Source organism: Cyrtonyx montezumae, unplaced genomic scaffold (genome assembly GCF_038088225.1).
Source record: "Cyrtonyx montezumae isolate F1298 unplaced genomic scaffold, pur_monq_1.0 scaffold_3, whole genome shotgun sequence".
Lineage (NCBI taxonomy): Eukaryota > Metazoa > Chordata > Aves > Galliformes > Odontophoridae > Cyrtonyx > Cyrtonyx montezumae.
Genome location: NW_027072034.1, coordinates 13,419,228 through 13,440,624, shown reverse-complemented (window position 1 = coordinate 13,440,624; position 21,397 = coordinate 13,419,228). Strand labels below are relative to the sequence as shown.

The 21,397-nt window shown below is 36.2% G+C and overlaps 1 protein-coding gene across 8 annotated transcripts in view; it reads right to left on the bottom strand.

Annotated features, from left to right (window-relative positions):
* Positions 1 to 21,397, bottom strand: part of LMO7 (LIM domain 7) — a 92,031-nt gene that overhangs the window by 23,569 nt on the left and 47,065 nt on the right. For 3 of the 8 annotated variants that reach the window (XM_065744051.1, XM_065744055.1, XM_065744053.1), the window contains exons 3-12: positions 19,753 to 19,783; positions 19,257 to 19,370; positions 18,584 to 18,782; positions 17,192 to 17,444; positions 12,732 to 12,761; positions 10,041 to 10,158; positions 8,771 to 8,913; positions 7,389 to 7,809; positions 6,307 to 6,630; positions 3,167 to 3,281 (exon numbers count right to left, since the gene is read on the bottom strand). In XM_065744051.1, the coding sequence (XP_065600123.1) occupies positions 3,167 to 3,281; positions 6,307 to 6,630; positions 7,389 to 7,809; positions 8,771 to 8,913; positions 10,041 to 10,158; positions 12,732 to 12,761; positions 17,192 to 17,406 (1,366 nt within the window). In that variant the 5' untranslated portion in view covers positions 17,407 to 17,444; positions 18,584 to 18,782; positions 19,257 to 19,370; positions 19,753 to 19,783. Of the gene's footprint in view, positions 1 to 3,166; positions 3,282 to 6,306; positions 6,631 to 7,388; positions 7,810 to 8,770; positions 8,914 to 10,040; positions 10,159 to 12,731; positions 12,762 to 14,255; positions 14,973 to 15,418; positions 15,620 to 15,812; positions 16,104 to 16,439; positions 16,740 to 17,191; positions 17,445 to 18,583; positions 18,783 to 19,256; positions 19,371 to 19,752; positions 19,784 to 21,397 lie in introns of those variants that run through there. The other 5 variants (XM_065744048.1, XM_065744049.1, XM_065744054.1 and 2 more) reach the window with 4 other exon arrangements.

Genomic DNA, 21,397 nt, shown 5'->3' with positions numbered 1-21,397 from the left:
AAACACTATTTTAAACACTAGTATAAAAGAAAAGGTAGTTTTCTTTTGGAGAAAGTATGGGTAGTTTAACTGGAAAAGAAAAACATCACACCTCCTCAGTCAAGATGTTAAAGAATTAATAGCTTTGAAGGTCCAACGGAACATGTTTTTAAAGATACTTTTAAAGATACAGCCATGGAAGTTACTACTTTCAATGATGTTTACTAAACATTTGGAATTGTGTCTCGTGTCACAGTTTAATAAGACAGTTAGTGCCATACAGTTTGAACATATAGATGGAATTTCATGCTCACAAAGCATATGGAATAATTCAGGCTCAAAGGCATCAGAGCTGTTTTCTGGCACAATGAGTGTTTGGAGCCGAAAAGGTGAACATTTAACTCAAATAGGTCAGTTGGGATGAGACCCAACTCAGAGGTGAAAGCAGTACCACAGACCTGGATTGCACAGGTATACTTAGAATAGTTAGGACAAATTACACAATTTTTTGGCACGTAACTTTGCCAGCTAGCATTCCCTCACTGCCTTTATAGTCTGTGAATGAAAGGGCTTCTCAGGAGTACAAACCAAAGCACCCACACCAGGCTCCTGCTCTGATTTGCAATCTAGAGAAGCCTATAGACCCTTGTCGGTTATTCAGGTGCCTAAAGCTGTATGGCATCAACCACCTTCCAACCACCTTCTTCTCTTCAACTTCTCTAAAACTACAGGAATTACTGATAATTACTTTCTTATGAGTGTAAATAGTTTAGATTAAAAAAAATAATAGTATTAATAATAATAGTAATGCCAGCACAATACAGCTGCTTTAAATTTTCCCTAAAAGCAGATTTTTCTTACTAGCCTTACCAAGGGGAAAAAAAATAAAATCCATAAATCCTAAATACTCACTATTTTCCACACATACTTACTTATCTTTAACTTATCCCCAGCTGTTGTTACTACAACAGATAAATACCAATTCACATTCTCACATATGTAAGAATATGTAGGAAGCAGAGTAAATTTACTTCATTTTATGTGCCAAAAAACAATAGCAAGTAGGGTGTGTGAGAGTGAAAGAACAGGAATAATTAAGATTACACGTCAGAGAGGGAATTAGCAAAACAACACAATTTAATGACTTTCCAGGGCTTTGTGTTTATGTAATTCTTAGGATAAAGTCTGGTTGTTTTTTACAGGGGTTTTCAATCTTTTTTTTTATATGTAGTTAACGCGTCTCACTGAAATGTGTTACAAATTTAACTCTTACTAAGCTTTTTGAGGATGCATATAGGAAGTTAATTGCACTTGCCAAGTAGTTTTCTTAGCAATTAGTTGAAGGAAAAGCTTACGTTGAATGCAGTCATTATAAAAAATAAGATATGCATAGTTCATCGTCAAAAGAAAATCATATTGCTAGTTTGGATAATAACTACATTAAAATAACAAGAGGAAGTTTCCCCTGAAGTTATATCTGAGCTTATAAAAAAGGTGATTGGGAGCAGCTGGCAAGCACTTGCAAGTCTAAACCACACTTGCTGAACCTGATGTCTTTAACAATAACATAACCAGATCTGTGAATGACAGCATAATGGTGAATATCACCTACTTTGACTTTAATATGGTTTTTGACATGAGACACAGTAGACTCATAACAAAGTTGGGACATTACAGCATACAGGACAGAACAATCAGATGGTTGGTAGTACAGAGAACCATTCTTCAAGGGCTTCAAATCCAACTGAGGTCCTGAACCATGGTCTGAATTCAATTTTGATAGGTTTTTTTTTGAGAAAGGGGCTGGTCTATGTGATCTCCCAAGGTCCCTTTCAAACACTATTATCCTATAATTTATTCTTAGAAACAGGAAACTACATTCAGAAGCCCTCAGCTGAAGTTCATCTTACTCCTCAATGAGATGTCCATTTCTTTCATCCTTCATTCCTTTAAAGGAACGCTCACACTGTTGTACTGCTTAAGGATACAGTATTAGTCAATTATTGAGAGGGAAAAAAATAAATGCTATAAATGAAAATACCAAGGAGACGCAGTCCAGTAAAGTTTCCCTATTTTATCCATATAGTTTCCAACCTTGTGAGAATGGTAATGCACTATAAGCCAAGAGTCTCAATACCTTCATCCTCCCCTTGCCTACAGATCCAAATTTACAGTTGGTTTAGAGCTTTGTGAATGACAAGCAGAAACATTCAGTACCCCCAAGTTTCTCATTTAGAGCTTGCAGTGAATACAAACAGTCCTTTCCTCCCAGCAACAAGACTAAAACAAAATCGTAGCTGTAGGAAAAGTAAACGGAGAGTTATCCTGCACACAAAGCAATTATTAACAGTTCAGACCTAATTAAATGAAGTGCCCAGGTACAAGGAGGAGAGGTCAATAAGTTGACTTTAAAATGAAAACTAAGGCTCCTCAGTAAACACAGTTAAATTATATATTTTCCTCTGGAAAGCATAATGAAGAGTTAACTAAATGTGAAACTGCCAGCTAATTCTCTTTTCTCAAGATGAACTCATTTTTGATATCAAAAAGGGTACTATTAATTACTGCCTAAATACTACTAGCAATGTGAAAGATCATTGTTCAGAAAAAAAAGCATAATGTGATTTTGCTGTGGTGTTTTTTTTTTTGTTTTGTTTTGTTCTTAAGGAAACCAAACTTTTTGTTAGCAGGAAACTTAAGACTTCATAATAATTGTCACATATGCTTCACTTCACCAAAAAAGAATCCCTTTTTGTCAACAGTAATATATTTAAAAAAAATTAGAAATCAATTTAGAAGTTGCATCTAGCCATAAACACTAGCTGTCTCCAAAATTCCATGTGACTAAGGTAAAATAAAAAGAAAACTAATTCCAAACCAAGTTACAATTAATATGTTTTACAAATACATGCAGAGAAAATCTTAAAAATAAGGCAAAAGGAGTCATTCATACTGTTTCCACATCACAGAAATATTAAAAGGCATTTTCCTAATAAAGAATGTTTTTGACTTAAATCCATTTCAAGAGATGACGGTTGACCAAAATAAATTCGTAAACTAAATATTAATTTTTCAATTCTTTACCTGAGGTTCTTGAAGTATTTTCAGCAGACAGCAAATACCTACTTCAGAAGCCTTTGCAAACTAGATACAAGAGTGAAGTTTATTCAGTTAAACAGACATTTACCTTCTTCAACTGTCTGTACTAAGGCCCCTGAAGAAGTCCAATTTGTTGTAAACCCAAAGTTGTGGCTGTAGCCAGGTCTCTGGTTCATACTGATTCTCAGCTCACTGTACTGTTCCTGAAAAATAAAACATGACACTACAGTATCTGGTATCACAGGAATCTAAATGAGGGAAAGTTTATCCACTAAATAAGCAAGGCGACTCACAATGTGCACTTTAATCATCTATTATTAGCATCACTGACAAAGGAAACAGCATTGAACTCTGTTAAGCAACTTGCTTTTTATTCAAATGGGTATGTTTTCAGTTTTCTATTTTGTGTACACTTAAACTAAGCCATACATTTCTCATTTCAAATGCTTCATAAAATGATACTACAAAACAAGAAAACTGAGGAAACTAGAACACTTAACTGGCTCTCTATAGACCGTTTTGTAAACTTGTGGAATTCATTGCCTCCTGACAGACTAACAGTAAAATAGGAGTATAGACAAAATAAATAAATAAATAAATAAATAAATTCTTAGTTCTTCTTGCACATTAATTATTAATGCTTATTACACACTTATTAATCCAAAAATTAGCTAGAATCCTTTTTTTTTTTTTTTTTTTTTTTTGCAATCCAGTGGAATTTTGAGATGCTTTCAAAACCAGAATGAAACCCAACATTTGCATTATAAACTACAGAAAAATATTTAATTTGGAATATATTTTGGAACACCTGCTTAAAATCTCACAATATATTACGAACCTGTGGTGCATACATTAACATTTCAATGTGAATTCATTAAAAAGCAATTAAAGTACCCAAATGCACACTATTCACTTCATTATAATGAAATTGATATTGTTATGAAAGGGAAAAAATATACTGGACTTCTGTCAAACACTTACAATACATATTTCCAGTAATGCTTACACCAAGGAGACCCCACATGCTTATACATGCACTAAGTGTACATCTACATTTTAGTTGCCTGGTGAATTAATCCTCCAAAACGATGAGAAATATTTAGAAGTTTGTCCCTACACCACTCCCGACAACTTCTCTGTTGGTCAAAGGATACAGTAGGCAGCTGGACATCCAGGGCAGAAAGCAGACGGGGGAAGCTGTTGCAGTACCCAGGCAATGGATGCAGAAGGCAGCAGTGTTTCAAGGTAATAAACCTGAGGTTTATCCTTATGTCACAGGTACATTTATGCCAAAACACTCCTAGTCACAACCCACGGTTGAAACTATCAAGATCTTACTTCCAAACAGCCTCTAGCATGCAAAAGTTTCCACACTACAACAAGACCTTGTGTTTTATCTCAACACTTCAAGGAAGTAACACATTCATGGTTATTGTACTGGTAGGAAAGTAAGGAAAGTACACTGGGCTGGAGTGCATAGAAGGCTTCTGAATTTGAGTATGTTCCTGGAAATTACAATTGTGTTTTTTTTGTTTTTTTTTCTTCTTTCATCACCCCAACCCAGCTCTTTTTCAAACCTACCTTTTGTCAGAGGAGTAATGCAACTTCGCATACTAAGCCTCATGATTTGGAAAGGTCATCTCCAAGATACTCAGTACTCTACAAACCTGGTGTTACTGCCCTGATGTCTAACGAACTATACCAATTTCTCAGCTCTGCCAATGATTTACAAACACACCAAATAAAACCTGCATTCCTAAAGTTACAGCTTGTTTGAAGCACAACAAAAGCAGCTTTTTTTTTTTCCCCCTTTTTCTTTTTGGTTAAACACGTTCTTCATTTAGAGGCAGGACGTTTAATATCTTTGTGATCAATCACAGGGAAAAAATAGAATTTCACAGAATTGCAGGGGTTGGAAGAAACCTCTAGAGATCAAGTCCAATCCCCTGCCAAAGCAGTTCCCTAGCCCAGGTTGCACAGGTAGGCGTCCAGGTGGGTCTTAAACATCTCCAGAGAAGGAGACTCCACCACCTCTCTGTGCAGCTGTGCCAGTGCTCTGTCACTGCACTGTGAAGAAGTTCCCATGCTCATTTTGTGCAGAACTTCCTATTTAGTACATTTTGCTCTCACTTGAAGTCATGAAAAGAATCTATGCCTAAGCTATATTTTCACTTACTAGAACTGCAGTTTCTCTGCCCATTTTCACTACAATACATTAAAAAAAAAAAACACACACACACAAAGCAAGCATGATCTCTTTCCTTATGCAAAAATCACACTTTCAGAAAAGTATAACTTCATTGCAATAGCTAAGGAGTATAGGTGCTATTAAAGCATTCCTTTTTCCCCAAATGATTGGGAAGGATGATTCAAAATGATTGAATCTACAAAACTATGGTGTGTGAAGTGATTTAATTAATCAGCATCCAAGGCTTTACAATCTCCACAAAAGCTACTGACAATTAACTCGTACAGCATCATCAGGAATGCAAAGAACTCATCTTAAATTTGTCATTGGGTGTAAATGACATCACTGTAGATTGCAGAAAGGTGGTGACAAAGCTACTGCTGCTCATTTTCTAGTGTGAAATACGAGATCAACTGAAATAGAATTGAATATACACCAAAGCACTGAAAGATTCAGCTCCTGGATACGCGTGCACAGAAGGTGATGATTGCTTTTTCAATTCACCACTGTGGATATCAATTCAAATAATTTCAAGTATACAATTACAAAAACAAAAAAGGCTCAAGTCACAAATAATTGTAAAAAAAAAAAAAAAAGACATTGTGATATTAATGTTTAAGGCTACCCTTTGAAAAGTTGATCTTTATTTTTCCACCACCAGTTTGCTTAAGAGTGCAAATGAATGCTACAGCAGCTTAGACCATTCATCTAATTGACCAGCCTCATTGTGAGCGCAATTAGCTAATTGGGAAAGTGCCAAATATCTCACAGGTATCAAACCAAATATTTAGAATAACTGATTTTATTTCTAATTTTATTTCTAAATAAAAATATAGGACGGATAGAAAGTAGGAAAAGAGCTCAACAGAAGAACTAATGACATGTTCTTCCCAAGTTCTCTTTCCCATGAATTAAATCAAATGGAATGTTTTCTTGCCACTAAAGAATACTTTCATGAGACGTAACTTCATTTATTTATTTAAAGTCTGCTGCAGCATACAGTTACACTTAGTGATTGATTAAATGATTTCCACACTTACCAGGGATTTTGAATCCTCATGCTCTGACAGACTCGCATTTTCTGCAGAATACGCAAGTGAAACAGAATCAGGAGGGGAACAATATTCTGCTTTAAGAACACTATCTCCAGCATCTTGGTCTTGGGATTTTACAGGTAATGTCAAACTAGGAGTAGGTGTTGACTTAACACCTTCTTTTTCCTCTTCCTCCTCCTCACCTCTCCTTCTGAGGACACTGGTGGAGAGAGAGTACGTAGAGTCTGGTAGTGAAAATGTGCTGCTGGTTAAAGTTTGAGTTCTTTTAGCTTTCTCCACTTCTCCATTGTATTTCTGAGCATCATCCATCTAGAACAAAAATTACGTTTTGGTAAAAATCCTTCTTAAAAGTCCTTAATCTTGCAGCAATCTAAGTATTTAACAAAATACTCTTGCCTTTTACACAGCTTCCAGCCACTATACATAGTAATGTACCCACTACTAATTACCCACTTTTTTAATAAAGAAGGGAAAGATTTTTTTTCCTCTCAAAATGCTTGCAGAATATATAATTGAGAATTGTTAAGGTAAACTTGTGTTTTAATCTTAGAAAGATCTTGCCATTTTAAAAACTGAGCCAGATAGAAATTTATGGAAAAGCTATGAATAACTACATAATAACAGAACAATTCCTGTGTCTCAGTGCTTCACTGAGCAGGCAAATTTCATTCTGGAGTAAAGCTTCAGTTTCAAAATCAGTAGAGCCGAATACATTTACATCACCTAAAAATTTGTCTTAAACAATTACATTAAATTAGTTTTAGACAATTACATCAGACAAAGGCAGGTTTTCTGATAAGGAACACTAAGGAGATTTGTTAAAAGCAATAAAAAGATTATTCTCCTGAAAATATTTTGAGATATATTTCTAGAAGCTCCCTTAACTACAGAAAAACAAGTAAACATCAAACACAAGGACAGAGTTGCCTGCTCTGTTAACACAGCCTTCAACAAGAAGCAGAAGCACCTTCTGTTTTATTTTTAAGGAGATCATTACATTCTACTGTTCACCCAGCCATCCAAGACACTCAACATTTACAAATTTCAAGAACTAATGAGAATTTTACCGTGAGCGACCGTGGAAGCGAGGAGATTCCTCTGGAGTGGACACCAAAAGGTCTTGGTGTAACCACAGATGTTAACCTGGAGGTATCAGTTTTCTGGTAACTTCTAGGGAGAGAAGCTGAAACCTGAGCTGACCCAGTTTGAGCATTCACCGAGTAGCGTGTAGACAAAAGAGCCGAGCTCTGCTCTTCCGCCAGGCTCTTGGAGACAGCAAGAGCCTCTCGCATGGCAGAGCTCTCTGGCTTATGTACATTCTCTTTGCTCCTCTGAGCAGCATACTGGCTTCTGCTGTCCTTAGTGCTGTAGGAGGTTTCTTCTTCGAACAGGTAATCTTTTGCTGATGATTGTGTGGTAGGTACTTTTTCTTCAGTAAACACATCATCAGTCAGTGTATACGCCCACGTGCCGTCATATTTTTGGTCCCTACAAGACAGAGCTCATTAAAATACCAAAGTGAACTAATGGACGCTAGGACCTAAGGCTTTTGACTACTAAATGTTCACAATGGAGCATAAACTGAGAAACGCATCTCTGATTAAACAGTGGTATTAATTTCAATTTAAAATACTAATTCTTTAATGTATTTTACAATCATCTCCTCCCTCACATCCACCAATTTCAACACTTGTGTAATACTCAGGCATATTACTATCAAACTTCTGTCTTGGTGACAAACTTTTAATCTCTTTGCAAGATGAATAAATAAATAAATAGATTGAGCTATTCAAGTTGCATATCCTCAGAAATTCTGATTTTATCAAGAATGTAGGGAAGGCCACCTAAACTATATATACACTTCTGCTGATGTGTGTACTCTCTGAATATGCCATACTATGCTTCAGATAATAAATTACATGGTGTTTTGTTTTGTTTTTTTCTATTCATTATTTTATCAGAAAGGAACAACAATAAAAGGGATAATCTTTACCATATAATTTTCAAATTCAATATGTTGGCAACACTGGACATTCAATACAATTTGAACTCATATTTTTCTGCAAGAGACTATAGTGGATTATAAGAGACTAGAAGGAAGAGAAATAGTGGAGCTAATCCAAAAATAAAAAGACAATTAACTAGTTTAATTTTCTATTGTTTAAAAATCTTTAAAGTGGATACAAATACTGACTTCACAGTACATTAATTTGTGGTTGGAATAAAGAATCAGTTATAGAATAAAATTGTTTAACATTCTATGAAAACCATATGTTAGGAGATCGTATTTTGTTCTTCAATTGCCTAGATTTTTACACCATAACTTGGAACAAAAATTGTTGAGACTTCTGAAGCATCAACTGCAACTTGCCAGTAAAAACTGTACAAGAAAAGAAGAAAAAAGTCAGATTTAAGTTCTACAATTTAATACTCTCATTAGGGTCATTACCTTTCCTGCTGCATTTCTTTCAGTGGCTTGCTACTCCTATCAGAAACCTCAGAGGCTCTCCTTTCTATTTCCTCTCTTTCTTCCTTTTTCTTTTGCAATTCTGAAGTGAAGCTCTTTCTACGATTCTTCCATTTTGCTAGATCCTACAGGAATCACATAAGTATATAGAATCAGATTTTCCCCAGGATCTTGCAAGCCTATGGAGATATCCCACGATATCCTACTCCGGTGCCCCAATTTTACTTGCATGTCTGCATCAAGGCTATTTTTCCATGCACTTTCCCCCTAAGTGGCAAGCATACTTTTTCTCCCCTTTGACAATTTCAATTTTGCTCTAAAATACTACACACAATTATACATATTTAAAAACAAATGTGAATAGCATGAATTTCTTTGTAGGCTTTGGATGTAGAGATTTTTTTAGTCATTTAGTCTTCAAATTGCTAGTATGTTACCCTGGTATGTTATCTTGAGAATAAACACATCTTAAGTTCTCAATTGCAAACAAACAAAAACACAAAAAATCAACCCATAGGAATAGATCTCCTAAGCCTGTACAACCACAATGTGAACTGGCAATCTTAACCAGCTCTGGTATTTCATAGAAAAGGAAGTACTGAATATCAGAACTGAGATGACTGAGATGCACTAAACAAGCAGCTATGGAGTGCTTCCTTGATGCTCTGTTTTTGATTTCCATCTCTAGTCAGTAATCATTAAGCAATCACAGATTTTAATTAAAAAAAAAAAAGTCTTTAGATATGCTTACAATGCTGCACAATGTTATCATGTCAGTTTACAAGCTGAATTTAATGGAGGATAGGAACCTCAAGAATTTGCTCAAGGAAATACTATTTCCTTTCTTTCCCAAAGGATCAAATACTCAGACATTCCAATCATTTCACATAAAAAAGCATTTGCAAATTTCAGACTACACATGACACAACAACTGTGTCCTAAATTTTATGTTAGCAGAAATCAAGCCTGAAGGCTTTACTGGAATATCACAGTGTACACAAATCATATCCTGAAGCACTGATCAGAAACTTGTAACAGTATTAAAAATAAATTCTATTCTGCCTTAAATAGATATCTCCTCCCCCCAAAAAACACTTGCAGATGCATGAAATGCATCATTTTAGAGCACAACCACACAAGTTACTGCACTCATGCCAAAAACAGTCTTCTTGGGGTACTTAGGAGTACTGAATGTTGGCAGCATCCGGTCCTTTAGCAGGACACATTAGGAGGAGTGAAAAGTAGTATTTACTTCTTGCCACTTCAGATCTTGTTCTTGCAGCTGCTCTTTTATCTTTTGTAGTTCTTCATAACGAATTTTGCGCAATGACTGCTGCTCCTCTGCACTGACGTCATTCAAAGATTTACTCCTAGAAATCAAAAAAATAAAAAGAGTACTCAGCTTCATAACATCTCAGCTACAATTTATACAAGTGAATCCTTCAAGAAAAGGAGATTTATGTTAGTACAACAGAGCATTTCTACATGTTATTTTAAACAGAGCAGGAAATATACAGGCAGCTGAATTAGCAAGTCTGGGTTGGGACCTACTGCCAGCACTAAAGTCAGTAGCTGTATATTTGAGCAAATAAATTCAGCTTAAGGGAAAAACAAGCTCCTCACTAATGATTCCCATTTAAATCTTCATACCTACTACTTCTGCTTAAAATTGTTATTCTACTGACCTTGAAATTTCTTTTACGAAAATAGTGTTCCCCACCCACTAAAGCCAAACTCCCACTATTTTACTTTTCAGCTACAGCCTCAGAATCTTCTTCCACTCTTTAATTTCTTAGATCATAAAATCAGGTCAGTTACTGATGCACATTGATAAAAGCGAAAAGCAATTTACTGTTAAGTACTCAGTTCAATCAGGTTAAAGGCCCCACTAGCCTATGTCACTCCTTCTCAAACTTCCTTGATACTTTCATTCTAAGTCAGGAAAGCCAGCAGTCATCATCACCTCAATAATTTCTTAAACATGTCAACAAGGCTCTCCAGAAACCCTGCTTACAAGTTCACCATAACTTCAATTCCTCAAAACTGATTTCCTCCCCAGTACAACTTCCAGCCTTTGCTATTTTTTCTCTTTTTGATTCTTTTAAGAATTACAGATTTTTTTTTTTTTTAAGTGTAAGACAAGACTCCTGCTCATATTTGACCTCAAGTCTGTGAGACACCAAGTAACACATAAAAGGAAAGCTAGGCTTCTGATTATTTTTTCCTCTAAATATTTCAATTTGTATTTATCCAGGCAGAAGTTAAGCAATGGAGGGATATTAGTATAAGTTCTAATACAACTCAAAACTGCAGCACTTCTTTGGCATGACAGAAAAGCAGGTTAAAACAGAAGTGATCCAGCACAGGGCCTTGCTCTAATCTCCCACATACCAAGAGAGCTCTGAACTAATAAACCAGTCTCTTTCACTTCCTCCCAAGAGGCTCAATTTACTTATATTTGTAACATAAGACTTCGGACTTTGGCCTCTAGAAAAAGAAAGTCTGAGGCTTTGATTCATTATGCCTGTTTGCTTGTTTATTTTCTGAATGGGAAGAACACCAAATTCAGCAAAAATCTTATGATCATTATTGCAGAAAATCCTTCACAATCCTCTTTCACACTTAAATTATATCACACGCAGAAATGGTTTTGGGTAAGCATTCGCACCATTCAAAATTCACTAAGGAAATCAATCTTATATGACAAGGATATCATTTTTTTCACTCAAGTTTCTATACCTGCTTGGAGTAAATTAAGAAAAATCTAGACCCAAACAAAATAAAACCTAAGTAAGGGTATATTCATATATTTATGCTAATGAACTAATGTACTTGTAACGTAAATAATGTGAACTACTCTTTCAAGTCTACTCTTAACTTCAAAGATTTAACTAGTGACTTGAATCTCCTCAGTCTCCCTTCACTGACATCTAACTTCTTCAGAAACTTTTTTGTTTCTCCTGGCACCGTGTAGTCATTTACCAAGTTTGGACTCTGGATGAAAAAAAAATGTATGGATGAATAAATGTATGAACATACATTCATATATATGCATATGTGTTTCTTTCTTCTTCAGAAAATGCAGAGCACCATGATTAACTAAATACTTAGCACACCATCACGCATGTAAATGGAAAATTATTTCTTTGAGACACAGTAAACTATAAACAGGCTTACGTTAGTTACCATAACTTAATATGGCACTAACCAATCAGTTCACCACTGAAAATGATTTCAAGTCTAAAAAATAACCATAAAATATTCAGAAAGTCCACCACTTACATTAGAAATTTCAGGCGAATAACCCTAAGAATACTCTTTTCACGTTATTATATACTTTGGTTAAACAGCTACATTGTCAAAACAAATTAGTTAAGTAAAACAATTCCCAAGTCTTAGAGTTGGTATTACTGTCACAGTCAAAATGTGACATGTGAAGTAACAAATGGCAGGTCAAATGATTTCTATACTCATTTAAACTATCATTGAAATGTATTAACTTGTACTTTTTTACTGCGGGAGTCATTTGATATTGTATTGCAACCTTCTTCAAAATGCCAGATTTTTCACTCATTCCCATTATACATTTGCATGTCATTAACTGTTTTCAGGATTCTAACTGCATTCTTTCAAACAAAATATTTACCACTCTTGCTTTACAATATCTGAATGTGCAAAAGCCTGATTTAAATACAGAACACTACATACTTCAACAGAAATAAAACATCAGAGCTATTTTCATAATGCCTGATAACCATAGTCAGTTGTCTGAGAACTTTTACCAGATGCATAGTTTTTAGTCGTATGTAAATTGCTCAAGCACAGAACAAAGTATCATGCACAAGTTGCTTCGAGCATGAGTTTCTAGCTACTGTGCATGCATGCAGATTTTAATAAGAGGCAAAAAATAGCATTGTGATCTTTCAAGCTTTAATGAACTTACCCTTGCTCATCAGAAAGCTTTTGAAACAGTCTGAGAAATTAGAAATCAAAAAAAGAGAAAAGATTCAGTGTTTTGGTTGATATTCATAACAACATTCATACGATCAGTATACCAGCACTCTCACTAAGTGAAGGGGAAACTGTGAAAGCCTGAGGATCAGCCAGCATGGAACAGCACATTAGCAATCTCACACAAGTCAGAAGCACATCAGGACTCGCATGATGTGTAAATCAGGCAGAAAACTGACAAAACAAGGCTGCCTGTAAGTTTCCAACGCTTCCAATTTAAAAATACAGCATGAATAGAGCCTAGTTTTAATTCTGCATCACTTATTCCAGTGCTGCTAAACAGCAGGACGCCCGGAAGATACTCATTTCAAGAAATGAAAATTAAAGTCAACTTGAGTAGAACAAGAATCCTGGATCACAAAAGCTGTTTTCTTGGTTATTCAGCCATCTTTGATTCTAAATACAAATAATATATGTAATTGATAAAACATCCTATATACAACTTCGCACATTAAGCAGAGAATCAATCACATTCAGTGCGTTTCAAGGATTTTCAGTATTCTTGAATATGAGTATTCTACTGAATTAATTCTTAGAATGTGAAATTATTTCAAGCACTTCAGAATATTCCTCAGTGAAGCCTGCACTTTGTTAACAGCATAAAGCTTAAAAATTAAATATAACGACAACAGAGCATCACTTGCAGCATGGAAGTGTCTTAGCCACAAAGTAAGGAGGCACAGCTGGTGGAACTGCAACTTGCAATGCCGTATTTTCAGAGCTAAGGAAACATTCCAACTCCTCCAGTCTCCCAAAATACAAAATATGAAGGAGAGTTAGGAAGGAATTTAAGAAAGACTTCAGTCAGAGAAGAGAAATGGGGTTATACAAGGAGAGGATAAGGGAAAGTATTAATTAGGGCTACAAGATATGAAAATAAATAAAAATACTGGTAGAATAAATATGCCACCATGGAATTTAAAATTAATGTGGACACACACCTTGCATGCACCATGACTTTGGATAGGCAAAAAGAATACTAATACTGGAAGCATCTCTAAAATGTAGATAGACATTTTATAAGCATTTTTAAACTCAGGTGCATGCAATAATATCAGGATGTCCACCTGCAGAATTTGTCATATAAGAATTAATGTATTTCAGGAGTAGTTTCCCCAATCATATTTGGGAAAAAAATTCTAGCCTCAATAACCTTTTGAGTAATTTGTAATCCTGCTCAAATATGGAAAGAAATCCATATAAAGCTGTATATGAAGGCATTACTGTACATTTTTTCTGGAAATGCAGCCTGGAACCACAAACACATCATGATTTTTGTTGAAAATATGGTATTGCAGTCATAAGCTTCTACTGAAAGCAAATAAAAAAGCTTGTCCAGGATGACGCAAACAAATTGTAGATTTGCACTCTATGAATGGCTCAGCACAAGACGATGTTTTTCTGAATGGAAACAGCTCAATTAACTCAAGCAAATCCGTGCAGGACACAACCTGACCTCTCCACCATCTGACGTTTCTTGTGTCTAACTTTGCTGGCCTCCCGTATTGCTTCCCACTTCTTCCAGTCTTCTTCACTGCACGGACCTGGGATAAAATTTACTGGCTGCATGCTGCTTCCCACTTTCCAAGACTCAATCTTGCGTGCCAGCATATCGTCCCTCTTATGTCGGGAAGACGGTGACAACACTCTACCACTGCTTTTTCTTTCCTCAGGTGTTACATTTTTTTCAAGTAAACATAGAAATTTGGACCGGATTTCCTCTGGAAGACTCCAAGGATCAGGAAAGAGTGCAGGGTGGTACTTGTCTGGAGCACCTGATAAAGGCACCTCTTTCTTCTGAGAGAGTATTTTACGAAATATCATGTCATCTTTTTCCAAATCTGGAATCACAGGTTGGCCTTCCCTAGGTTGCAGAATTATTTCACCTTCTAGAGGAGATTCCTGCTCAGAGAACTTTTTGAAATACTGGGGGTCCTGAAGAACAACATGATTCACATGGAAAGCCCCAGTTTTGCGAACAAACAAGTCATCATTTTCTAGATCCGGGTACAGATATCCGTTTTCAGTGTCTCCTTCTTCACATCCTGGTATAAAGGAAATATTCCTTCTACATTTTATGAGCCTAGGGCCAGAAGTAGGATCGATTTTGGCCTTCATTTCAGAAGACAAGTAGTCAGAGTATTTTTGCAGGGCCTGAAGTAACAAAAACTGACTGAAGCATATAAAACAAAAGGAAGGAAGTAAAATATCATTAACTAGCAAAAGACAAGCAGATCACAATGTACTGAGATATATATTTGTTTTAGAACTGTACTATCCTGAGCAGTACAACTACACCACTTGTCATTCACCAACAGTAACCAAAGCACAGTGCACATCAACCAATGTAAAGGTAACAAGACGTACTGACTTGCCTATGAACAGCACACTTGCATGCTCACACAAGGCTAGTAATCCTATACATCATATTATCCTTTCACATGTACAGTTTTCAGAAGACAACCAGCAACCTATGGCTATAGTAAAAAGGAAAAAAATAAAGTAATAATAATAAGGAAGCATGACATCACAGGATGCAGTTTAATTTCATTTAGTGGTTGCATTTTCAGACACTTCTCTTTGACGCAACAAGAGTACAGCTCATGCAGCAGTATGAACCTGGGTTGGTCAGAAGCCTCCAAGATTTTTCCTTCTGTAATCTGTGACAGTGAGCTTCCCATATATTCAGCAGTTGGTTTATAGTTTTGATCCCTTCTGCAACTGCTGTTCCATTCAAAACTTGGTCTTGGCTGATTAGCAACAATGGCAGAGCTTTGTTTGTGAGCAAAATCCGTATCCTCAGAATCTGATTTCCTTCTACTGTACAGCAGTACAAAGAACAAGCGGAGGAAAACAAAACAAAACAACAAAAAAAGTGTATGCATTTAGTAAAATGCATAGTGTCAACAGTGTAACAGTTGTAATGAAAATAATATTTCAACTTTTTTCCTAAGAAAACCCAAAAACAGGTTTTGCACACAGGAGAGAAACAGGGGCATGCATAAAAACGCACCTGAACCCTTGAATCTCTTTATACCAGGGTTTGAAAGAGGATTTCCTGATTTTTTTCCATAGCAATTCATCTTCTGGAGTCCAAAACTTAGGAAGAAATTTGTCAAAAGGAACCACTGTATTTGATGCTGAAGAACTTAGCTTGCGAAAATAGAGATCATCTTTTTCAATGTTTGGAATGGCTATTTCTTCTTCCTCATCCTCATCAAAATACCCAGATAATTCTGAAGAAATGTTAACTCCTGGTTTGCTTTCCACTTTAGTATCCAACTGCCTCTGTCTCTTCTGGTTACTGTTCAAAATACCCAATCAGTTAAGATATTTAAGGAGCAACTTGACAAAAAGAATGCAAAAAAAAAAAAAAGACATGCTTTTTGGCTCAAGAGTTCAACCTTGTGAATGAAGCGAATTAGTTCTCAATTCCACCACTGCAGTACCAGAAATAATAACAAAAAAGTGTTAAATTGTTATCGGCATCCTTTCACATCTGACAGAAAATTTGACAGAAAAGGCACAGTAATCTATCACCTTTGTTAAAATGCTGATTAGAAGGCTAACTTTGAGTTATTGATGGAATGCAACTTAGATAAATAAAACAGTTACTCGATCTTGGATTAGTATCTCTGACCTCAATGGTTCAAGCATTGCAGCTAGTGGACCAGACGAATAACTTTCTTGCGAGCAAGATTTAGGAGAGTCATTGCGCAACACGAAATGATGTCCAGATGCAGCAGAGCTTACAGGGCTCTTTTGGACTAGAAATCTACGCTTTGCTAAGTCGTCCATAACTACGTCAGGCATCCTTCTTTCATCTTCAGAATCAGAGCCACTGTCATAGTCATAGATCATGTGGAGGGAAGCTGGATTTGTAAGCCCACATTCTGCTCTGCTATTTTGTTGGGAAGCTATGGGATTTCTTTCACGTCCACTGAGGTTGACCAAAACAGGAACAGAATGAAGATGGTGAAGTCACGATAGTTATGATGAAACCCAAGAACTGCCCACTAATCTCAAGTGTGCACACTTGGACAAGAGAAACTCATCACCACAGTCTGGAAAGCTTTAATGAGAAACTAAAGCTGTATGTTGTCTCACTCAAGACCTTACTTAAGATCCCTTAAATCCCGCCTGCATCAAGTTCGACCAACATCAATACAACTAGTTTTCTTGTTTTTGAGTAAAGCAGAAGAAAGTCAAGCAGACAAACAAAATAAGAGGGAAAAAAAAAAACTAAACAACCACAGCAGCCCCTCCCTTCAGTTAAAATATAGAGTATTTTTCAATTGTGGCAAGAGCAGCTTTTTTCATTAACTAATTAAGAAACTATTTGTTAAAAATATCAATGAAATTCTCCTTTACAATAAATACACACACCAGTACCTTGAAAATGTTCCATCTGAATCTGTGTAGACAGGGCTTGCCCAGCTCCTCCTGTTGTCCTCATTCTTCTCTGTTCTCTTCTTCCTTAGGGGTGCTGGCATATACGTTGGCTGCTTGTTTTTGGTGGGCAAGAAGCGATTGAAGTCAGTAGCAGGTTTTGGTTCAATTACAGAAATCCTTCGATAGGACCTGTCATCTTTGTGGGAGTCACGCATCTTGAAAGGCAGTTCTGAGTCTGTGTCACTATCACAACCTTGGAGGACAGAGGAAAAAAGAGATGGCACAAATGATATTCTCTAGGTAAGAATTTCCATCTAAAAGTTACACTGAAATATCCTAAAATCAGTTTAACACCATGTTTGAGATGTTTCCACAGCGAAGTTCCTGAACTACTGATAGGACTGTAGGAGAGGTATTTTTAGCAATTTGTTCTAAGGCTGTGATAAGGTCTGTTAAGCTGAATTTGGTTTGCATGCTCATGCTACATTCATTCCATTCTTTCACTATCACCACTGCCTGCAGGAAACAAAGCACTAACCTCTAAATTGAAAAAGTAAAACAGCAGAGGAGTTTGTTTATTTGATTTTAATTAAAAACACATTTGCAACGCATATTTACTAACAAAACCAACTTACTAGCAAAGAGTATAAAAATATGCTCATCTCAGCATATTTACACACGTTAGAAGCCCATGGTAGCATGGCCATATATGTTGTTTTGCTCAGATCAGACGTGCTCTATGTGATATGTCTGCTCCAATATTTTACACAAATGGAACAAAATCCAAAATCTCACTGCTTTTATATTGTTACACTACAAGTTCATTCTGCATTTCTTACCTGTGTTTTTCTCCCAGGTTTAAGTTGAGCTATAGAAAGCTAGTCACAGATCTTCTTACCTTTCTTTCCATGACAAATTAAAATATCAAAAATACAGACTACTATTCAGCTTTGAACCCATGTAGGAAAAACACCACTTACACTGAACATTCACAAATCAAGTGAAACTGTAGATAAATGTTATATCCATGATAGGAACAAGGCAAGAAATTCTTGAAACTGTTGCAGTTTTAGTTGAACCCACTAGGACCTAAATTCTTGCAACTGCCCTCCCAGAACTGTAGACAAAAATAACTCACATGGACACATTCTAATATGGCAGTGGAAGCATGAGTCCTAACAGCCCTTCCTAGTAAAATTCTTGTGGGCATTGCTTTGTTTCTATCAACTGTTAAAGGTCAATATTTGCTTTAAGAAAACACAACCGTGGCAGTTGCAAAATTAGAGGTGCCTTTGAATTCACTGTAAGTACTGGGCACCCAAAGTACTAGGTCCATACTTTTCCCACTCTCATCAGAAGTGTTAACAAAAGATTTAAAAGAGAAAAACATACCTTCACTGCCACCTTTCAAGGTTATGTCTGATGAAAAGCTTGTGGAGGATCTTGAGCCAAGAGAGTCCAAGCTATCGAAAGAATCGTCTCTTTTGTGGCTTGCTGAAGATGGAAAGGGCTCTCCTCGGTCCACGTACCAAATATCACCGTACCCACTATCCCTACCACTTCTGTTTAGGTGGCCGGACTCCTCAAGTGCCTATGGATGTAAATTTTGAAAGGCCTTTCGTAATAATTTAAAGTAGAATATTACTAGTGAAATTTCTCTCAAAAATATTAAAAACGCATCTTGACTGCACAAATTTTACCAAAAACTAATGTCAATCGCTGAAAAATAGAAAAGCTTGAATACAAGCGTCAACATAAATTCTTATATTTCTCTCTTTTCAGCCAAACAGAATCAAGGTAAAACTTAGTCACAATCCACAAAACTATCACAGGAGATGGACTCTGAATTTCTTTATTACATTGGTATCAAGAGAACCAGCATATGCTAAAAAACATTCTTTCCACATAGCCAATGACAGCAAACAAAACAAAACAGGATAACATCGTGACAGTACTCCCATAATTAAGACTAAAATTAAGCCCACCAAGAGATTATTTTGAGTAGTTAAGAGTTGCCAAGTTTGAGATCAGATTATTTGCTTACTGCTTCTAATAGATTCCTTACCTTAGTCAGTGCTTGCCCTAATAACTTCTCAAATGCTTTAAGATTGAGATATGGACCATTGTAGTGAGGGTTACTTTGTGCTTTTCTCCCCAGCCAATATAATGTAATTAAAACCTAGGAACATAAAATAAACAAAATTAAGTTCACTGCTTCCCTCTCAAATCAGACACCAGTATTAGAGCATCTCTTCATGTTGCTATGAGAGATTTTCCACACTGAAATATAAAAATCTTGACTACAGTATTAGAACTTTCATTAAAGCCATTTAAAGTGTTGCAGCATAACACAAGTATTCAGATTTAAGTGCTGTTTAATTATTATATTGCTTTGAATAACTAAGACCCATAGAGATGATCATAGCACTAATGTGAATGAACAGATGAAGAATAAAAAGCACAATAATTCCATAAACAGAAATATCAGAAATATTTTAAAAAGATATTTAATCAAAATTAGTGAGAAATTGTTTCAGAAAGCATTGAAGTAAGTGTCTTACGTTTTTCACTCTTCTGTTGGTCTCCTCTGGTCTGAGGGAGTGAAGGAATAAGGAAAAAGAAACAAAACAGTTTTAAAATTTGCTTGAGTTTAATTATTATTCAAGACTTAAAAGGCTTGAAGCCCAATCGGAAGCTATATAAAACATGAAACTATGACTCTTCCAAAAGAAATTAAAAAGTAACACACTTCAAATTCTCAGGCATTAATATAATATTTCAAACATTACAGACGAAGCAAGAAGCCATTAAAGACTCTGATTTGAGAACAATTCAAAAAGATTCCAGGCTCTTTTAGCTTAGGTTTTTAGTTACCAACAGCAACATGGAAAACAAGCTAATGTCTGGCCAGTATAGTTTCTATTACCCACAAAGAGCTTCAGTTCCATATGAGAGCAAATTACTTTCACTCCCACTGTATTGCATTTTCCAAAATATTTGCTGGATAGAATATTTCATAAATAAAAAATGCTGGGACATTTGCAGAAAGCCCCTGTAGGGTTGGAAATGGGATTTTGTTTTGCTCTGGGGCAAAACATTTCTCAAAAAACAAACAAAAACAAACAAACAAAAAAACCTAACCACACCCAACAAACACTAACAGTAATTAGGGTGAGAGGATTGAAACAAAAAGGTGTGGAATTCATAACAGTGGCAGAAAGATTTACACAGCGTCCAAGATCCATGATACTTCAGGTCACATATTCTACCACTTGTCATCAGGGAACAGTTAGTCAAAAGGTTACAAGGAAAAGGTAAAGTAAGCTGTGCAGAGGACAGTTGTGAGGGAGCAAAATCATGACAGTCTGGTCAGTGTCGACAGAACTCTTTAGAGAAACACCACATTCAACACAGCTCACACAGCCACAGCTTCTTCTCTTCCTTCGAGTTTGAGCAGAGCACCTTCCCACTCAGTACTGATGGGACTGCCATGCCCATCACAGCAATTAGGTAGCCATGAGCACAAAATCACGAGATGCACCTGACCAGCACAATAACCAAAACCAGAGCTCTTAATGGCAAATATTTACATGTATATTTTTAAAACCCTCCTGAAATGTGTTGCTTTTTTGTTTGTTTTGTTTTGTTTTTTTAACTGCGCACTTACTGAAGAAATATTTTGTCTTTTTCATGAGCATATGGATTTATTTTCAGATGTACATGCTATGGCTGTTATCTAATGTGCTGATTACAGACAGGCTGGTAACCAAGCAGAGACTGGAAAATTGTTCTTGTGGGACTGTATAAGCACCACAGTGTGTAAGCATTATACTTTCTGTATCTGATAGAGAGTATTTTCAAGGGTCACACTCTTTGGCCTGAAGGTTTAAGGTCATTAGGGCAGAATTTCCGTCAATATTTGAAATTACAAAAGCAGAGGCCATGCATGCCCTTGCTAAGGATGCCTTGAAGTTGGCTTCCAAACTTTAGCAATCTGGTAAACTAGAAATTTCTGCCTTTAGTCAGCTATAGGCTGTACCCAGCTGGTCACACTGGCTCTCAGAAGGAAGCTGTGTATTGAACATGGTGCCCAATTCTGCTCCTCTCGAGTTCTCTGGGATCATTTATATTGGTCGTTTGTAACACGAGGAACACTCAGCTGCTTTTGTATTTTTACATTGTCTACACTTGAATAACCATGAACAC